The sequence below is a fragment of the Manacus candei genome, unplaced genomic scaffold, assembly GCF_025592945.1.
Source record: "Manacus candei isolate 608988 ecotype Guabito, Panama unplaced genomic scaffold, ASM2559294v1 h1tg000165l, whole genome shotgun sequence".
NCBI classification, from domain to species: domain Eukaryota; kingdom Metazoa; phylum Chordata; class Aves; order Passeriformes; family Pipridae; genus Manacus; species Manacus candei.
The window spans coordinates 551,528-570,694 of record NW_026138213.1 but is presented as its reverse complement, the minus strand read 5'-3'; the positions used below and the strand labels follow the sequence as shown (position 1 = coordinate 570,694).

General features: G+C 40.4%; 1 protein-coding gene across 1 annotated transcript in view; it reads right to left on the bottom strand.

The window, feature by feature from the left end:
- DYRK1A (dual specificity tyrosine phosphorylation regulated kinase 1A) overlaps positions 1-19,167 on the bottom strand; it is a 71,339-nt gene that overhangs the window by 6,849 nt on the left and 45,323 nt on the right. Inside the window, 8 exon segments of the mRNA XM_051773048.1 lie at positions 601-741; positions 1,052-1,198; positions 2,431-2,717; positions 4,600-4,747; positions 5,479-5,655; positions 5,657-5,668; positions 6,425-6,517; positions 13,617-13,822. Of these exon segments, the coding sequence (XP_051629008.1) occupies positions 601-741; positions 1,052-1,198; positions 2,431-2,717; positions 4,600-4,747; positions 5,479-5,655; positions 5,657-5,668; positions 6,425-6,517; positions 13,617-13,822 (1,211 nt within the window).

Sequence of the window (19,167 nt, the reverse complement as noted above, 5' to 3'; positions counted from 1 at the left end):
ATAATATATATATTTATATAATATATATTTATATAATATATATTTATGTGTGTGTATTTTTTATAAATATATATATATATATATAAGAATTTATTTTTTTAAATCATCCTGGTTATTTAATCTACCCTTTTTCCCTCTTTGGTCTTCAAGTTCCAAAAAAACCAAAGTAACATCTCACCATTTATACATATAAATATATAAATATATAAATATGTAAATATATAAATATATAAATATATAAAAATATATATATAAGATTTTATTTCTTTTTAATCATCCAGGTTATTTAATCGACTTTTTTTCCATTATTGGTCTTCTTCAAGTTCCAAAAAAACAAAGTAACATCTCACTGTTTATATATAAACATATATATAAACATATATGATAAATATATATAAAACTATAAATATATAAAATATATAAAAATATATATTTTTTATCATCCTGGTAATTTAATCTACCCTTTTTCCATCTTTGTCCTTGTTCAAGCTCCAAACAAACCAAAGTAACGTGTCACCATTTATATATATAAATATATTAAATGCATAATAATATAAAAAATATATGGTTTTTTTTAATCATCCTGGTTATTTAACCTACCCTTTTTCCATCTTTGGTCTTCTTCAAGTTCCAAGTGCTATCTGGCAACTTCTCAAAGAACTTTCTTGCTTTTGGTGCTTGGTCGAGGATGTGGGTAGGTGGTATCCCCAAAACTTCCACTATTTTATTCATCTGATCCACCTGTTCCAAACAAAAAGGATTTATGGGCAGCCAGCCAAGCAGTGTCCCAAATGTCAGCAGCCCAGACAAGTTCTTAATTAATTAATTTAAGAAAAATCCATTATGTACAAACAAATCAGTGAGTAAACAGTAAGAGGGAGAAGCAGAAAATTACCAGGCAATTTTGAATTCTGACAACAGACATTGCTGTTATTGATGTTTAATCATTTTAGAGTTATAGACTTCCCTCATTTATGCATTACAATTAAACAGACAGAAACCACGATGGGAATTAATTAAAAAATAATCTAATTTTTTGTCCACAACGTACCTCATTTGCCCCACTAAAGAGAGGCTCTCCAGTGTGCATCTCCACTAAAATACACCCAAGGGACCACATATCAATTGCAAGATCATAAGGCATTCCCAGTAGCACCTCTGGTGATCGATAAAAACGACTCTGGATATATTGGTATATCTGAAATAAAACATCTGAAGGTCATAAACAGCATCCAAGGGCATTCTGACAATTCCACGTGACAAAACACAACTCCCAGGAAATATCATTTTGGTGCAGGGAAAGGTCTCAGTGATACTCAAAATATCTATATATTGTATTAATAAAAATATGCCACTGTTAATTCTTAGGAAAATATTCATATTTTCCAAAAAAAGGTGTAGATTTACTCATGTGATCATTGATTTGTATTTGTGCCTCTTAATGTCTCAAAATCATATTATTGACATAAATAATCCAGGTGTCATTTCACCTCCTCGTGTCTCCCTTTACCCCAGGGTGAAAAGTTTCTAGTGTATAGTTTATATATATTAAAAGCCCTTTAATTAATGTAAATCTATGTCTCTGCAATATTCAATACTCTCTGCATTCACTGCAATATTCAGTATTTTCATCTGCTCTTCCCAAATTACAATGGAAAAAAGCAATGGCCAATCCCAACTCCTCAAGTGAGAATTTGGGGAATTTTGTTAAAGTTAATCCTTTAATTTCTGAATTCATTTCATATAATGACCCAATCTGTAGTATAACCAGTAATAAACAGAGGACAGGCCAAAGTGGAAGGAGTAATACACATGGAATAAAATAATAAGGTGATTAAAGGTAACATATATGGAATAAGATAATAATAAAAAGAGTATTTTATTTAACAGCACTGCAGACTTGTACAACCAAGTGCTGATGCATTTTCCACTGACATGGCACAAAAACACAGCCCAGGAGAACAAAAAAAGATGGAAATTTTATCAACTGTGGTGGATTTTTATCTACTGGGGAACTAAAGGGAAGTGGTGGAGTGTGAAAGTGTTCAAAAAAACATGGATGTGGCACTTGAGGACGTGGTTTGAACATGGTGGTGCTGGTTGATGGTTGGACCTGTTGATCTTAAAAGGCCTCTTCAAAAAGACCCTAAAAGGCCTCTTGATGATTTTAAAAGTCACAGAATCCCAGAATATGCTGAGCTGGAAGGGACCCCCAAGGATCATCCAGTCCTGCACAGAGGCACCCTGTGCCTGACAGGTCTTCTCCAACCGTAACAATTCCGGGATTCTGGAACTCGTACCTGTTGCTCTCTCGCACCCCGTTTAAACTTAAATTACTACTTCAAAGCCACCATGTGTGAAGTTTAAACGAGCCAGCTGAGCATTATGACTTCATAACATTGTGCAAATAGGATCTGGAGTGGTGCTCACCCTCTGTCCCAGCTGACACGAGCTGCCGAAATCCACGATCTTGATGGCGCTCCGCTTGGGGTTGCAGAGCAGGATGTTCTCGGGTTTTAGGTCACAGTGAATGATGCTGAGCTCGGGGGTGGCCAGGAAGAGCAGAGCTGTGCACATCTGCTGGGCAAACTTCCTGGTGAGGTTCAGGGACACCCCCCTGAAGTTGGTGTTCCTCAGCAGGTCGTACAGGTTGTAGGACAACATCTCGAACACCAAGCACAGGTGGTTCCGGAACATGAAGTGACGCTTCAAATGCACTTGGGAAAGGGGGAAAAAAATTCATTAAAACATGCCCTGTGTGCTAAAAATGAGGTGCTAATTACAATTAGGAAGCTTAATTATGAGTAAAATAATAAGAATATTATTTTCTTTTCCCCTAGTTCTGTGTTATTTACAGAATATTTCTGCAAGCCCTGGAGTACAGAGGGATATTTTACACATCCCCAGTATTATCCAAAGAATTACTTTGAAGACAGAAAGGCTGTATTACCAAAGCAAGTTACCACACCCCTGCATTTACAGAGGAAACATCTGACCATCAGATTCATTTAAGATTTATAATTTATAACTCGCAATTTATAAGCCGTGACTTCAATTGATTATACAGTTAATAATTAAAAATAATTGATTAAAATCAATATCCCCGGGGCATTGTATTCATTTCAAGCAGGCACAATGTGAGTTTCTGGAAGGAACCAATTCAGTTCAAATCCAATCCATCAATTTTTTCCATGAAATAAGTGAAATATTCATCCCATTAAATCTGTTTGTCAGTCTGCCAAGAGCTCAGGTTGCCACAAGAGAACTGAAACAGGATAAACACCTCAGATAAAAAGCAACACACTCCCCTTTTTTGCCATAATAAAATGTTGAACCAATATCAGCACAATGAGAATTCAGGTTTTTAATGAAGGTGGATTTTTGGTGTCCATGGATTTGTTTTCTCTGTTATCAGGAGCCAGTTCTTTCTGTGCCCTTTACAACTTACCTGGGACAGGTTCTTCCCTATAAATTTAAAATTCCAAGAGTTTATTTGCTGATGCCTTTACTTGCTTTTATTAATCTGAAACTGGTCATGTCTTTAACACCTTTCTGATATGGGGCACTGACAAGTTTAGGTTTTGTTTTATGTAAACCTGCCATTAATAAATTTAACTTAAAAATACCTCAAAAGCTTTGACACTGAATACATAAAATGCATTCTGAATATGCTATTCTATAAAACAAATTAAAATTTAAGTGAATAATCATAAAATAATTTAATACCAACGTATGTTAAAATTATTTCAAAGATTTCTTTCTAAACTACAGAAAGAAAAATCAGGAATTCAATACAGACATGCAAACCAGGACAGCACAGCTGTTGGTATTTTGGCTTCTACAAACTAAGAAATGCTTAAACCCAGTTTAATTTTCCTTAATCACTCTTTTTCATCTTTCTCCATCTCTCTTTACAGCATGGGGTTGTCTTCTTTCCATCATTTCTTTCCCAATTCTCTACTCCACAGGATAGATGGGATTTAATAAACTTTTTACAGGAGCTGACTTGATTTCATTATTACCATAAATAATAAATCAAGGGAACAACACTTCAACCTACAGAAACAGTCAAAATAATAGGATTTCAAATATTTTCTGAGCTCTAAATGGGAAAATCTTAACATTTACACAAATCTTTGGTTGTTACACCAAATTTTGAGCTTTTTAAACACACATGAAAAAAAGTAATGATGAAGCTACTGTTCCCATAAAATATTATGTTCTATATTCTGTTATTCCTATAAAATATATGTCCTTATCCATGACAGTTGTGAGATAATTTGAGATATATTCAAAGAGTGAAAATGATGCAAACCACCACAGATCATCACAGGTCCATGGCAACTTCTTCAGGGTGTCCTTAACTGGAAAAAAGAAAACTCTGCAGAAAATCTCAACACTGCAAAGTAACAAATCATTTTCCATATTTTAATTCTGGCTGTCACAAAGCAAACTGGGAAATCTGCACGAAATCACAGGAATAATTTTAAAAGTGTGTTGTTTTCTCAGTATTTCTTTAGGACCAGGAGCACCCTGTTGTATGGGAAAATGTCCTATATTAAGAATAAGATAAAAATGGGAGAAAAATTATTGAAATACCTATGTAGTACTTCATCTCAGTGTCATGTTTGTTCATAAGCTCAAGCAGTCTCACTTCAATCTGGGCCTGGTTTAAGAAAGCCTTCTTGTTTTTGATGATTTTGATGGCCACCCACTCCTGCTCCATTCGGTCATAGGCCTTGACAACCTGCAACAGAGCAGCCAAATCCATCAGGAAAAGCTCTCCAGTTTTCAGAACACAGCAAAACTCACTTTTCTACATTCAGGAAAACTTTTCCAGAAGTTTTGTCCTTTTTAATTTGATTTCTTCTCTCCATACCACAACAGAGCCACAACTGAGTGTGTGACATTTACTGCTGTGAGGGCACTTTACATGAATAAATATGTCAATAAAAATACATGTGATAAATACAAATAAAATTATCCAATAGACAAGAAGCATTTATTATTTCATAAATAAATAAAATCATCCAATCACCTAAACCAACACTGTAAAAGGACTGGCAAAATCTGAGGAAAACTAAAAAAAAAACAACCAAAAAAGAAAAGCTCCATCCTCCTTTCAGCCTTTTTCTTGAGGTCTGGCTACCAACAGTCCAAATAAATGCTACTAATAACATTTAGAGCAGGTGATCTCTAGGACTGGTTTATTGTTTTAATTTTAAAAGCTAAGCCAAACAGCTGATGGCAAAAGGTTGAGGATTTCTCACTGTAAAATGCTTTACCAGAGATACAAAATAAAATATATTCAAATGTTGCCTGAAACAACACAAAATATGAGTGTCCTGAGTAGACACTCAGTAAAACAGCACTGAGAAAAAACAGTTTTAATTTCAAAATGAAACAGGAATAGCACCTCAAATTAAACATAATTATGATTCATATAAATTATATATATATATATAATGATATATTTACCTGTCCAAAGGATCCTTTGCCTATTAAAGAGTCGATTTCATAACGATCCATCCACTTCTCCCCATTTTTCACAATATAATCATAGTTGTCATCATCATAGCCATCGTTGTAAACCTTCCTCTCCTTTTTGTGACTGGAATCATCTCCTTGGCCCTGCTGATGCCGCCGTTTTTTTTTTTGCATAGTAAACCTGAAGGTGAAAAGGGGGTTGGTGAAGAGCAGTTTTTAGAGTTGTCAGTTCAATCAAGAGCAAAATCAACTTTTATTAACCACCCTGTGGTTTAAAATGCAACTTGGAGCAGTGGAAATCCAAGCCACCCTCTGCTATTGCTCTGTTTGAAGCCAAATCTTTATTGCAAAGCAAAGTCTTGAGGAATAATTGAGCAGATCTAAATTAATGTTCTGATCCCTGCAGCTCACAGGTGCAAGAAGAACAGAACCATAAGTACACAGCAAAATTAAAAATGCTAAGGAGCCTGGAAATAAGAATTATCAGCTGGAGCTTTCCACAAGAATTCCAAGGAAGTCACTGAAATCCCTTCAACTGTCAAAATTAATTGATGCCTGCTTGTATTAACAACAACAATTCTATATTTTACATTTGCCAATAAGATTTAATGATATAATTTAGGGAAAATATGTATGTAAAATATAAAACAATTTTCCTTAGAAGTCCTCAGACACATTAATAAAGTTTTATAGCTCAAAGTGTGTTTGTGCCCCTCGTAATTCTTTTATCATGCAAAACATTTGTTTAGAAAACAAGAGAAAATAAATTCCAGGATAAAAGATTTCCTGTGCTGGAGCAGGACATCAATGACCTCAATGGGAACAACTGAGAGAAAACTTGATTTTTATGATCCTTTCATGACATTATTTGTAGGAAATACATTAATTATGTGCTGTAACAAAGCCCTGCCCTCAGTGCCCACCAAGGAGCTGTTACCTCATTAATATGCTTGTATGTTTTGATCAAATCTACGGAGAGTTTCCTCAGTGGAGCAGTGGCTGGATCACGGAAAGTTTGGGGCATCCGCCTCTGGAATAAGAAATGAGGGGAAAAAAATAGGAATTTAGTGATACAGTGACTGCAAGAAATCACGGGATCATAGAATCATAGAATAGGCTGGGTTGGAAGGGACCTCTGAGATCATCAAGTCCAACCCTTGATCCAACCCCGCCGTGGTTCCCAGCCCATGGCACTGATGCCACATCCAGTCTGTCCTTAAACACCTCCAGGGATGGAGAATCCACCCCTTCCCTGGGCAGCCCATTCCAATGGCTGAGCACCTTCTCTGCAAAGAAATTCTTTCTAATATCCAGCCTAAACCTCCCCTGGCACAGCTGCAGACCCAGCCCTCTTGTCTTGCTGATGGTTGCCTGGGAAAAGAGACCAACCCCCCCTGGCTCCCCCCTCCTGTCAGGGAGTTGCAGAGAGTGAGGAGGTCTCCCCTGAGCCTCCTCTTCTCCAGGCTGAGCCCCCCCAGCTCCCTCAGCCTCTCCTCACAGCACTTGTGCTCCAGTCCCTTCCCCAGCCTCGTTGCTCTCCTCTGGACCTGCTCCAGCCCCTCCATGTCCTTCCTGAGCTGAGGGCCCAGAACTGGACACAGCACTCCAGGGGTGGCCTCACCAGCGCTGAGTCCAGGGCAGGAATCACTTCCCTGGCCCTGTTGGCCACCCTGTTCCTGAGCCAGGCCAGGATCCATTGGCCCTCTTGTCCCCCTGGGCACACTCTGGCTCTTGTTCAGCTTCAGCTGAGTTGGAAGGATCAGAGTCCAAGTCCTGGTCCATCCCCTGCCAGACCCTGGGGGAGGTCCCCTCTCAGTGTCTGCTCTGGAGGCTGAACAGCCCCAGCTCCCTCAGCCTTTCCTGCTCCCAGAGATGCTCCATCCCTTCGGCATCTCCACAGGAGAATCATCTTCCAGCAGCTCCCTGTCCCTGCTGTCCCTGAGCCAGAGCTGGACCAGCCCTGCAGATGTGCCTCCCAGGGCTGGGCAGAGAGGCAGGATCCCCTCCCTGACCCTTTGGAAATGCTCTTCCTGATCCCCCAGGATCCCATTTGGCTCCCAGGACACGCTCCTTGGCCACCAGGTCCTTTTCCAGCAGCTCATTCCCAGCCTGGGCTGGTGCCTGGGGTTATTCCTCCCCATTCCCCAGTGACAGGAAACCTCAGGGCAAGTTCAAGCAATTCCACTGGAGAAAACCTTGTTTCATGTATGTTTTATACCCATATGATTGAACTAATAAATGTCCTGGAGAAGTGGAACTGCTCCTCCATCTTTTGCAGTATTACTTTATTAGTAAGTAATAATAATTATTAGTGATAATAATAATTAGCAAATATTAAATTAATTAATACTACTTGAACGTTACTGAATAATAAATACTAGATGTTATTATATTCTATTATATTCTAAATATTAAATTAATTAATTAATACTACTTGAATGTTACTGAATAACAAATACTAAATGTTATTATATTCTATCATATTGCATTCTATAATATTCAGTATTATACTACTAAATTATATAATACAATATTTAGTATTAAACTACTAAATATTATAATAAATAATAAATATTAGAATAGTTGTTGTGCAAAGAGTGCACGACAAAACAAAATTTTTTTTTAAAAATCACACTGCAGTGACCCAAAAAAGGTCTCACAAAAAAGAAATTATAAAGGTTTGTGCTTCTGAAACCAGACCTGCCCTCAGGGACCCAAGGAACCATCCCAGAAATCCCAGCTCCAGTGGGTGCACGGAGCACATGGACAGAGGGAAAGACATTAATTCTCTTTTATTACAAGCAATAAAACTTTGTAAACATCAGGAAACTGCCTGAAAGTTTCCTAAACAAACTATTTGACATTTACAAAACATTTTTCTGTTGCTTCCTTTCAGCTGCCAAACAAATGTGGAGCATTAAACAAACCACACTTAAATAGGAGCTCCTTTGGTTCCCTCCCACAATCTGGTTAAAAACTGAGCAGCAGCACATCCTAATCCCAGCTGGCACTGCTCCAGGCTTCCCAAATCCAAGTATTTCCTTAAAATTTCTTAACTGGAGCACAAGAACACTGGTAGATTCTGCTGGTAAAACCCAGGCTGTGGTACAGGAATATCAGCAGGGCTGGATGAGCAGCACAGGGACTCTGAGTTTTCCACTTCAAGAATTCCATAGTTCAGATCAACTATTCACATATAAGATTCCTGTAATCTGGAATGGGAATTTATAGGACAAGTCTTCATGTTTATTTTCTAATTTATAAGTCAAATTTCCTTGCTTACTTCAAAAATAAATCTGATTTCCACTCTGAAATCAGCAGCCTGGTTAAAAAAAAATTATAATCTGATTTGCTGCTGTTCCCTAACTATCATTATTTAATTACTGTAAATAATTAAATAATAATTATTAATTAAAATTCTGAAGGCTACTTCTCTGGTTCTTGCAGTCAGTCCCTTATTTAAAACTTGTGCTTTCAGTGTGGATTTGGACAGTCCCACATTCCTGAGGCCTCACTTTGAACCTGCAGGAACTTCAGGTTCTATTTTGCTCTCCTGGGTTCAGAAAGTTTTGGGTGGGAGAAGAGAAAGAATTGAGGGTTTTTTTTTTCCCCTCCTCCTTTTATGTTTTAACATTTGTAACGTTCTCTTCTCTTTCCAAGAGGGATTCTTGCTCCCTCTCTCCTTCCTGGTGATGGAAAACCGTGGAGCAAAGTCTCATTATCCATTTTATACAACACCACTCTCCAATCCTTTACTGATGGGGAGACACTGATTCCTGCCTGGGCTTCAGAGAATCCTCAACCACCAAAGGAAAGAGGAAAAGAGATGAAAAAAGAGAGGAGAGAGAAAGAAAACTCCTCTTTCACGAGCTTCAGTCTCTATCTGGTGGCCAGAGAGCAACACTGCAACCTCAGATCTTCCTGGAAACAGCCCCCAAATCTTCCTGAGAACCTTCCCAAATCAAAGAGATGCTGGAATTTCTGTCTGAGAGACAAAGAATTATTTTAATTTCAATTATATGTGTCAATAAACACCCATAAAAAAGGCAACCAAGAGCCCCACTGATACTCAACACACCTGAGACAAACCATGTTTGAAGGAAACTGTGATTTTAACTCAGGTGTGTTATTTGAACCAGCACAGTCTTTGGGTTTGATGAATAAAGGAAGAGAAAACAAAATTCCCTCTCTTTGGCCATAGGTTTTATTACCTAAAATAATAATAATTTAAAAAAAATAATAAAATAATAAAATAAAATAAGATTTCCTTATTAAATGCCTTTTATTTTGATTATGGAAATATATATTCTGTTCATGGGATGCTTGAATTCAGATTTTTTCTTTTTTAAAAAGAAAGATCCACCACCATCCACGTTCATTAAGAAAAGGGAATAAAAGATAAATTCAGCTTGTGTAAAGTCCATGTTCCATTTTAGAAATGGAATAAATAATGAACAGAATAAATAATGAAGATTTTAGAGTATAAAGGCAACTTTTAGCAGGAATTCCAGTTGTGATGACTTGTTTAATTGACATGTTCACACTGAGGACAGAGTCTGGTGAAGTCCCCCACTAATATAATGTTTATCAGGTAGTGGAAATAACTGAATGAAGGATTTTTAACTGAATTAAGGATTTGAATTAAGGCATGAACTTGGCCCTGATCTAGTTGTGATCAATGAAATCTCTGGCCACGATCTGGTCAGTAAAAAACAGGAATTATGCAGGTGCTAAGTGATCTTAGATAAATAGAGATGAAAGTGTTCAGCATCAGCCTGACCTTCCAATTCCAGGTGCTTCCTGAAAGCTGAACTGTTGGAATTTGTTACCAAAATCTGCCTGTGAGTCCACCTCAACTTCCTGAGCAGGTAAAGTCATTTTCTGATCTTTCTGTACTTCACTGAAAACAGTTTCAGGCCATCTGAGCCCCCAGGATGGAGACAAATGTTAGTGCAGAGTAAAAAAAAAAACCACTTCTTTGAAGTTGTGACAACTTTTAAGCTTCTTATCTTCTTTTACCATCGGGTTACGTTGAACTCACAAGATGCAACCAGTTAAAAATGGACAAAGAAAGAGGAGTTTGGGATTGTTAAAGGAGAAAAATCCCACAGATCCCAACTTTGCTGTTCCTACAGCTCCCTGAAGCTGGTTCTGGCTCTCAGCACAGAGTGAGACCCCACAGCCAAGAGCAGGACCCAGCACTTTTTGGGAAAAGAAAGCCTAAAGACCAACTCCTGAAGGAAAAAGTTAAAAAGGAAAGAGCTGTAAGTTTTTAATTGTAATTAAAACCCTCATAAATGAGAAAAGTGGCTGGTTTTGGAGTATCTTCCTATTATTTGGGTTTGGGGAGCACAGCCAGAAAGCAAGAGGTGCAAGAGAAGATTATATAAATAAAATTTTAAGGGTAATTTTAAGGTATTTTAAAGGTTTATATGTATAAAAATACATATATTTTATATATTTTAACATAAATTGTTGTTACTGTTTTCTAACAGTGCAATATTTACATTGTAAAAAAATTTTATGTTTTTTACAACTTTTGATTCCTAAAATAGCAGGATATGGCCTGCAAACCAATAAAATCAAAATCCAAGCAGGACAGAGCAGGAATAAAAGGAATAAATTCCCATTCAAGGCTTCCCCACTCTCTGTTTATGAATTAAAATCACTGCAGGAACCTGAACCAGAAAATATCCTCAATTAAAAAAAAGAGTCCGTTGAAGTAAAAAGAAAGACATAAAAATAACCTGAAAAAGTAACAAGGCAGTTATTTACCAGAGGGAGTTTCTGGAAAGGATGGGATCTGGGAGAGGGGTTGGCTTTCCCAGCAGAAGCACCGCGGCCCTTTGGCCACCAGAGGGGGGCTGGAGCTCGGGAAAGACTCTCCTTACCTGGAGCTTCCCGGGAAACTCCTGCTTTCCTTGAGTGCCCTGGCTGCTCAGTCCCCAGGGAATGGGCCCTCTCAGGAGCAAAGGGGTTGGTAACTCGTTAATAACCAACTGGTGGACACTTGCACCCAAAAAAATCACTTTTAGGGCAGCGAATAAGTTCCTTTTAGGCTGTGGAAAGCTGGAGCAGCCAAGCTGAGCCCACTGTCCAGCCTGCTGATGATCCTGGTGTCAGGAAAACAAAGCTTGGAGATCTAATCCTTGTCTGTTTAGACCTAATTCTCATCTGTTTGACTGGATGTGAGCCACTGCACTAAAAGGATCTACCCTTTAAGAATTAAACTCCCTGTATCTGCCAGAGTTACCTGTTCCCTCCTCCTATTTTTATGGCCGTGTCAGATCAATCAAATCTTCTCCAAGAGACATTCAGCCTTTGGCTGCATGTTAAAAACAGGATTTTCTTAAGGATCAGAAGCAGAATTGGAAAAAAGGAGGCTCAGGGGGGACCTTCTGGCTCTGCAACCCCCTGACAAGAAGGGGGGCCAGGGGGGGTCGGGCTCTGCTGCCAGGGAACAAGGGACAGGAGGAGAGGGAACGGCCTCCAGCTGTGCCAGGGGAGGGTCAGGTTGGACAGGAGGAGGAATTTCCTGCTGGAAAGGGTGGTCAGGCCTTGGCAGGGGCTGCCCAGGGAGGTTTGGAGTGCCCAGCCCTGGAGGTGTCCCAGGAAGAACTGGATGTGACACTCAGTGCCCTCACCCACAGAAAGTCACATCTTTTATGAGAAAAAAACAAGAAGAGTTTGAATCGAGATGAACTAGAGCTGGAAAAGGGCAACTCTAAGAGAAAGAACAAGGCATTTGTTTAGGTCTAGAGCAGATGATCTGACCCACCAGCATGAAGATCTCAGCTGGACTGGGTTGTGCAGATCAGATCAATGCAAAGACAAAAAGCCACTGAGACTCCCCAGGAGGCTCCTACAGAACCTCAACTCCAACCAGGAACCTGCTCTGGAGAACTCTTGGTGGGACAAGAAGCACAAGAACTCAGAGGAGGACAGAGGCACAAAGGACAAGTAGTCAGAAGACTTCACTGAACTGTCCACCATGAAAGCCAAGGGTGCTGAAAGGATTAAGAAGTGACAATTCTGAGCTGCTTGGGCACAGGACAACAAAGACTTCAAGGAGACAATTACAGTAAAATAGGAAAACAGAAGCTACAATGCAGAAAAAACCAAGATGGAGCTGGAAAACTAAGAACTGATTCTATAAAATAGTGTTAGTGGTGCAGAGACAGCTCCACTGCCATCACCAAGGTGTCCAGCTGATCCTTTCCTCACATGGATAACATCCACACAACCTAAAAGTCCCTGAGTTTGGCTTGAAAACACGACCAACCAAGCACTGATGTCACTAAAGCTCACACAGGGGGTGCCTGGTTGTAGCCCTGAAGTGCCTTGAAATGTTCAAGGAACCAGCAACTTTTCTCCTTGACTGACCAACCTCACTGGGGAGGTTTGGGGGCACCTTTAACCTAAAACAAGTCACATAAAATACCTTTGTATATATTTTTGTGCAAACCTCTCTACTCCAAATACACCAAGCAGTGGCACTGCATTAAAACACTGTCCATGAGAACAAGTAATAAAGTAATTATATTCTAACAAGCAGCATAAAAATTTAAAAACCCCACTATTATTAAACTCCCTTTAGAACTCTGCCCTTGTAGCATTTTCTTAAAATAAGAGGAAATATTGTCTAAGTAGAAGAATCACAATAAATATGTACCAGATGTTTAAAAACAACTTCAAGGAACTTATTTGTCTACCCATCCTTAAAGAGTCAGGAGTTGTTCAGTTCAAAAAATAAACAAAACAACAAAGCATTTAAAAAAAATAAATGTAGTTAATTAAACTGGAGAGGGACTTGGAGCGACAGGACAGGGAGGAACGGCCTTAAGCTGAAGGAGGGCAGGGTTAGGTGGGATATTGGGAAGGAATTCTTGGCTGTGAAGGTGGGGAGGGGCTGGGATAGAATTCCCAGAGAAGCTGTGGCTGCCCCAGGATCCCTGGAAGTGTCCAAGGCCAGGTTGGAGCAACCTGTTCTAGTGGAAGGTGTCCCTGCCCGCGGCAGGGGTGGCACCGGACGATCTTTCAGTTCCCTTCCAAGCCAAGCCATCCTGTGATTCCACAGCTGTTATTCAGAGGAACTTCTGACACCTGAAGGACCTCTGTGTGCCCCTCACCTGGTTTGTCAGTGGGAGTGGCTGCTCGAGCTGCTCAGCGTAGGATAAGGCAGAAACCTGCTGGTCACTGATGTTCTGCGGCCGCCGGTCACTGTACTGCTGATGGGAGTGGGACATCTGTCCAGCCATCTGAAGGCCAGCAGCATGGAATGAAAACGATGGTGCAAGCCGAACAGATGAAGGTTTGCATGCTGAAGTCTCTCCTCCTGCAAAGACAAGGGGGAGGTTTTGAATGGTTTGAGAGGATTTCCCTCCGTGTCCCGGCTCGGCGGTTTTGTCGTACGCCGAAGTTTTGAGAAGCAGGGAACCCAGAAATCATCCTGGTGGGAAAGATTAACTTTCAGGAGGGCTGAGAGGGGCTTTTCATGAGGGCATGGAGTGACAGGACAAGGGGGAATGGCTTCAAATTCAATGATAGTAGGGTTAGATGGGATATTAGGAAAGAATTCTTGGCTGGGAGGGTGGGGAGGCCCTGGCCCAGGTTGCCCAGAGAAGCTGTGGCTGCCCCTGGATCCCTGGAAGTGTCCAAGGCCAGGTTGGATAAACTTGGAGCAACCTGGTCTGGTGGAAGGTGTCCCTGCCCATGGCAGGGGGTTGGATCTGGATGATCTTTAAGGTCCCTTCCAACCCAACCCATCCCATCAACTCGAATCCTTTTCTCCGACTACGTGTCACAAGCAGAATTTGACAGGGGTTATTTTCAAACATAGGAATTTTGTGTGTGGATTCCACAAAAAGCCAGAAAAACACCCAAGCTGTGCCTCTCAGGGTTGCTCCCAGCAACTTTCTGACTGACTGTGCCAAAAGAAAAGCAGAGGCAGTGCCCAGTCCCAGCAACTCCTCTTTTGGGACATGGATTAGGGGGGATTCTGGTGGGATTGGATGATCCTGAAGGTCCCTTCCAACCTTGATGATTCTGGGATTCCCTGCCCTCTGTTTTTGTGCCTCCCTGCAAACAAACAGCAGCTGCAATCTCAAAGCAGAATTATTGGTAAAGATTAAATTTAGAAGGAAGGTGTTAAACAGCCAAGCACCTGACCAAGGAAGGGAAATCCCCATTTCCTTTACAAGCAAAACCCTGCAAGGAAACATAAACAGTAGAAAACAGCAGATGAACTAAGACTATCAGTTTGGGCTTTCTTAAGAATAACTATGCCAAGAAAAAAAAAATAAAACATTGAAAATTACACTGGATCATTGACTCAGCCCTGTCAGGGCAACAGAACTGCATGGGATGAAATCAAAAGTCATCTTACACTGATTATACACAAATACATTCAATAAAAAAGTCAAAATACTATTCAAACAGCTATACAGGAGAAAGGCTGCATATAGGATAATTATTATGACTTTAAAAGGGGTGAAATACCCACTGCCAGGCCACTGGTGTTTTCCTCCAGAACAATAATGATGCTATTTATGAAATGATGAAATTACATATATATAATGATGAGATATAGGAAAACTCCTTTTTTTGGTGTGAATTATTGTGCCTCTGATAACAGGATAAAGTCTCAAAATGGTCTCAGAAATGAAAATAAAATAAATTCCCGACTACACCATTTTAAGTTAACACTGCACAGAAAATTACTTTTAACTCTTCTGTAAAATGTCCATTCAAAACTGAGAATCAGAGTTAATCTTCCACCCCTAGAACCTGATAAATTTAGTGTACAGTTACTTTTTAATATATACTGAACACTCCTGTAAGAATGGAAGAGCATATGTGAGACATCCTCCAGGATCTCTACTTTCTGCTCTTTAAATTCTTGAAAAAACCCCATAATCTCACTTAGCAACATCTTGGTGACTGAAGTAAAAGTCAAAACAATATTTAAATCAGACAGTCAAAAATACCATTAATCTAGATTGGAGCCAGTTACTTTAAAAAGTTTATTTCTTGTACTTTTTTACCCCAAGCCACAGGTTTACAACAGACAGATATCTGGCAAATTACACAACTTAATAAAAACAAATTTAATTTTTGAAGATTCTGCACTTGGATCCCTAAAAAAGCAGAAACTCACATATGTACACCCAAAAATCCTGGTAGTGTGGGGTTCCCATTTACAGTTTGACTTTATAGGACCTTCTGACACTCCGAAAATCACAACAAATCTGAGGATAAACTGAATAATAATAACCTGAGTGCACTACACACACTTAAAATAAAAAAGTAAAGTAGAAAAGTATCACAAACATAATTATCCCACAGAAGAGCAGCTGTAAATCCAAGATTTCAGTTCCACTTGAAGCTTTCCATGCTTGCACACCCCGTCCCTCCCAAGTCCATTTTATTCATTCCGTTTAAATTTTTGGGGAGATTTGCTGTTTGTGCTTCACAAACAGGTCCCTGTTTGTTTGGAGGGAAGTCCCCCACAAAATGGGATGTCAACAGACACGAATCCAAACCGTATCCCATGGGAAGTCCCCCACAAAAAGGGATGTCAACAGAGGAGAACCCAAACCACGTCCAATGAGAACCTTTCTCTAAACCAGAAAAATAAAGGGATTTAACCCCAAATCTCAGGGCTGTGAGGAGACACAAGAGCCTGACCAGGGGAGGACATGAAGGATGAAAAGGAGATGGTGGGAATTGTCCAACTCATCCCAAACAAAGGCACTTCAGTCATGTCCTGATGGTGGCACCAACCCTCGCCCACGTCGGCGACAAGCAACAACCACCCGGGTCAAAAGTTGAAGATCTGCAACCACCAGGAGCAGCAGCCAAGGAATTCCATGTTTACAACTTCTTCCTGTCCCTGAAATGAAGGCACTGGAGTTCATGGACTTGTTGCTGAGAGCAGCACTGGCTATCAACAAAAACAAGCCCTGATGAAATACCTGCCCTTGCCACATCTCAGACTTTGCTCCGTGACACCTGCAATCCCACCCCGGGACATCTAATCCCAAGGGAACACTTGGAACTGCCTGGAAACACCTGGTGACAGGTCAGGAAGAAATGAGGGGAGAAAGAAGAACTTTCTTTAGAATAGAAATCTTGACCTCCTTTAGTTTTAGGTCGAGGAGTCGCTCCAGAAATGGGGACGTTTGTGTGCACCCATTAATTGAGGTTCACAAACCCTCTGGTGGCTCAGAGATTGATTTTTGGCTCATAAAGGAGAGTTCTAGACATCCAAAAAGGTAAGTGATCTGCTGGCCACCACGGGAGGACTAAAACCCACATCCAGAACTTCCACAGGATAGAAATATCTAAGGAACAGGGTGCAGTCAATCACTGATTTTCCTTTCTGAGTACTGCAAGTTCAAGTGATCACAGGTTCTAAAAAAGTGACAGAAAACTAAAAGCATGCCAAGATCTCTATACATTAAGAGATTATGGATTGGGAGTGAGTGAAATTATCTTACAAATAGGCCTGACCTGATGTTAGTTTAGGGATGGCATAAAAATATACACCTTTATGTATATTTGCACTCAAAGGGTTCCCAGCCCAGAACTACCTGGAAATACAGACACTGTTGGGTTTATTGCTTTAAAGCATCATCTGAACAGAGTGGAAGAAGTTCAAGAATATATTTATTTATTTGGTGAGGATGGGAAATACTTTTCTCCTTCAAAATGGCTTTGTTTCAAGTGGATTTCTTTTTAAAGGATGTTTTGTGGATACCCCACCCCTGGAAGTGTCCAAGGCCAGGTTGGACAGGGCTTGGAGCAACCTGGGACAGTGGAAGGTGTCCCTGCCCTTGGCAGGGGGTTGGAACTGGATGGACTTTAAGGTCCTTCCAACCCAAACCATCCTGTGATTCCATGACTTTTCCAAGCATCACAGAAATTATTAACTCCAAGCAGAAAAACTACTTGAGGTGGTGGTTATTGAAGAGTCTATAAATAAACTACAGTTGGTTTAACACGGGACAATTTTGGGGTACAATTCAAAAACCCAACACAGTTTTTCAAGACTCAATTTCCTACCTCATCCATTTGAGATTCCATTATTCCCATGCTGACATAACTCATTTAGACATTAAATCTCCTCCCAAAAGAGGTATCTTAAGGTCACCAAGTGGTAAAACCAAAGCAAGGCACAAACATTCACCAACTCACGGGGAAGAGCTGCAAGTTACTCTCTTCCACCCCAAGAGGGGATCACTATTCCTGAAAAAATGGGTGGACTGTGCTCCAAACACAACTGCTCATGGTACAGGGCAACCAGCTCCAGGTGGCCCTGCTTGACCACAGAGAGGTTGGCCCAGGTGACCTCCAAAGGTCTCCTCCAGCCTCAACATGTCCATGTTTCTGTGCCACAAAAGTCAGCAGAAAGTAAGTGCCAGGATTTCTCTCTCGGAATCAGGAGTTGCTGGAGCAGCTCCTCTGTCATGTGGGACTTCACCTGAAAATCCCCACAGCAATTAGATGGGGTTTTTTGCATTTCTGTCACTCATTAAAGATATACTTTGCTTCTCTAAGTATCTCTGTGACTCTCTTTGTCCCTCTGTCACAGCTCTACCCAAGTATTCTATTGAGGTATATTCACAGTGAGAGATAAAAAAGGAGGCAAAGTCAGACAAAAATCATGAGAACATTGAAAAAGTGACATTTCCTTAACATGTCTTCATACTTACTTACCCCACAACTAAAAATTAAACCCAGGAAAAGACCACTTTAACTGTTTTGACCCTGGGAGATATTCAGGTTTGCCTCTGGGACTGACAAAAGCATCTTCCAAGTGCAGCAGCTGATCTGGATTTCATGACACCAGGAGATACAGAATTACTTTGCCCATAACACCCCTTTGCAACAGCCTTAAAAACACCTCCCTGCCCACTGAACTGCTGGGCAGGATGGAGAAGGTAAAGCAGTGAAAGTCCCACCAGCATTTAGATCATACTTTTAGAAGGTCAAATGTAGGAATTCCCCGTGGTTGAGAACTTACCACTAACAATGGTAACAATCCTTGGGGTTTTTCCATCCCTGGAAGTGTCCAAGGCCAGGTTGGACGGGGTTTGGAGCAACCTGGTCTAGTGGAAAGTGTCCCTGCCTGTGGCAGGGGGTGGGATGGATGAGCTTTAAAGTCCTTCCAACCCAAACCATTCTGTGTTTCTGTGATCTCAGGTTTTTAAGGATGAAACTTTCTCCTCTGCACGACTCACTTCTTCAACATTTTCCCTCTAAAGGTCATTCATTGTTTTGCCCTGAAATGTTTTGAGCTTCCTTTCACCTCCTGCCCCAATCCTCCCTTTCCCTGTCTGGGTCATTCAGAGATATTCCCTCTCAGGGATATTTTGGAAGCTGAGTGAGAACCTGCCAGGAAACCCCACCAGAGAATAAAAGTGTGAACTGTTCACCACAACGGGGGTTCTCATTGCCACACTCAGAGTTCAAGAGCTTGTGGACCAACACCACAGACCAAGTAGGGTGTTCTCACTGCACAGGACTGGTTCAGTCTTCAAATCTTTTTTTTCCAGTCCCTGCTAAGCCACCACACATGAAGGTGTGCACCTTCTTGCTTGTATTTGAATTAATGACTGTGAAAACAGCCAAATGCCTCCTCAAAGAAAATCCTGTGTTAGTCAAGGAACTGTACAACCC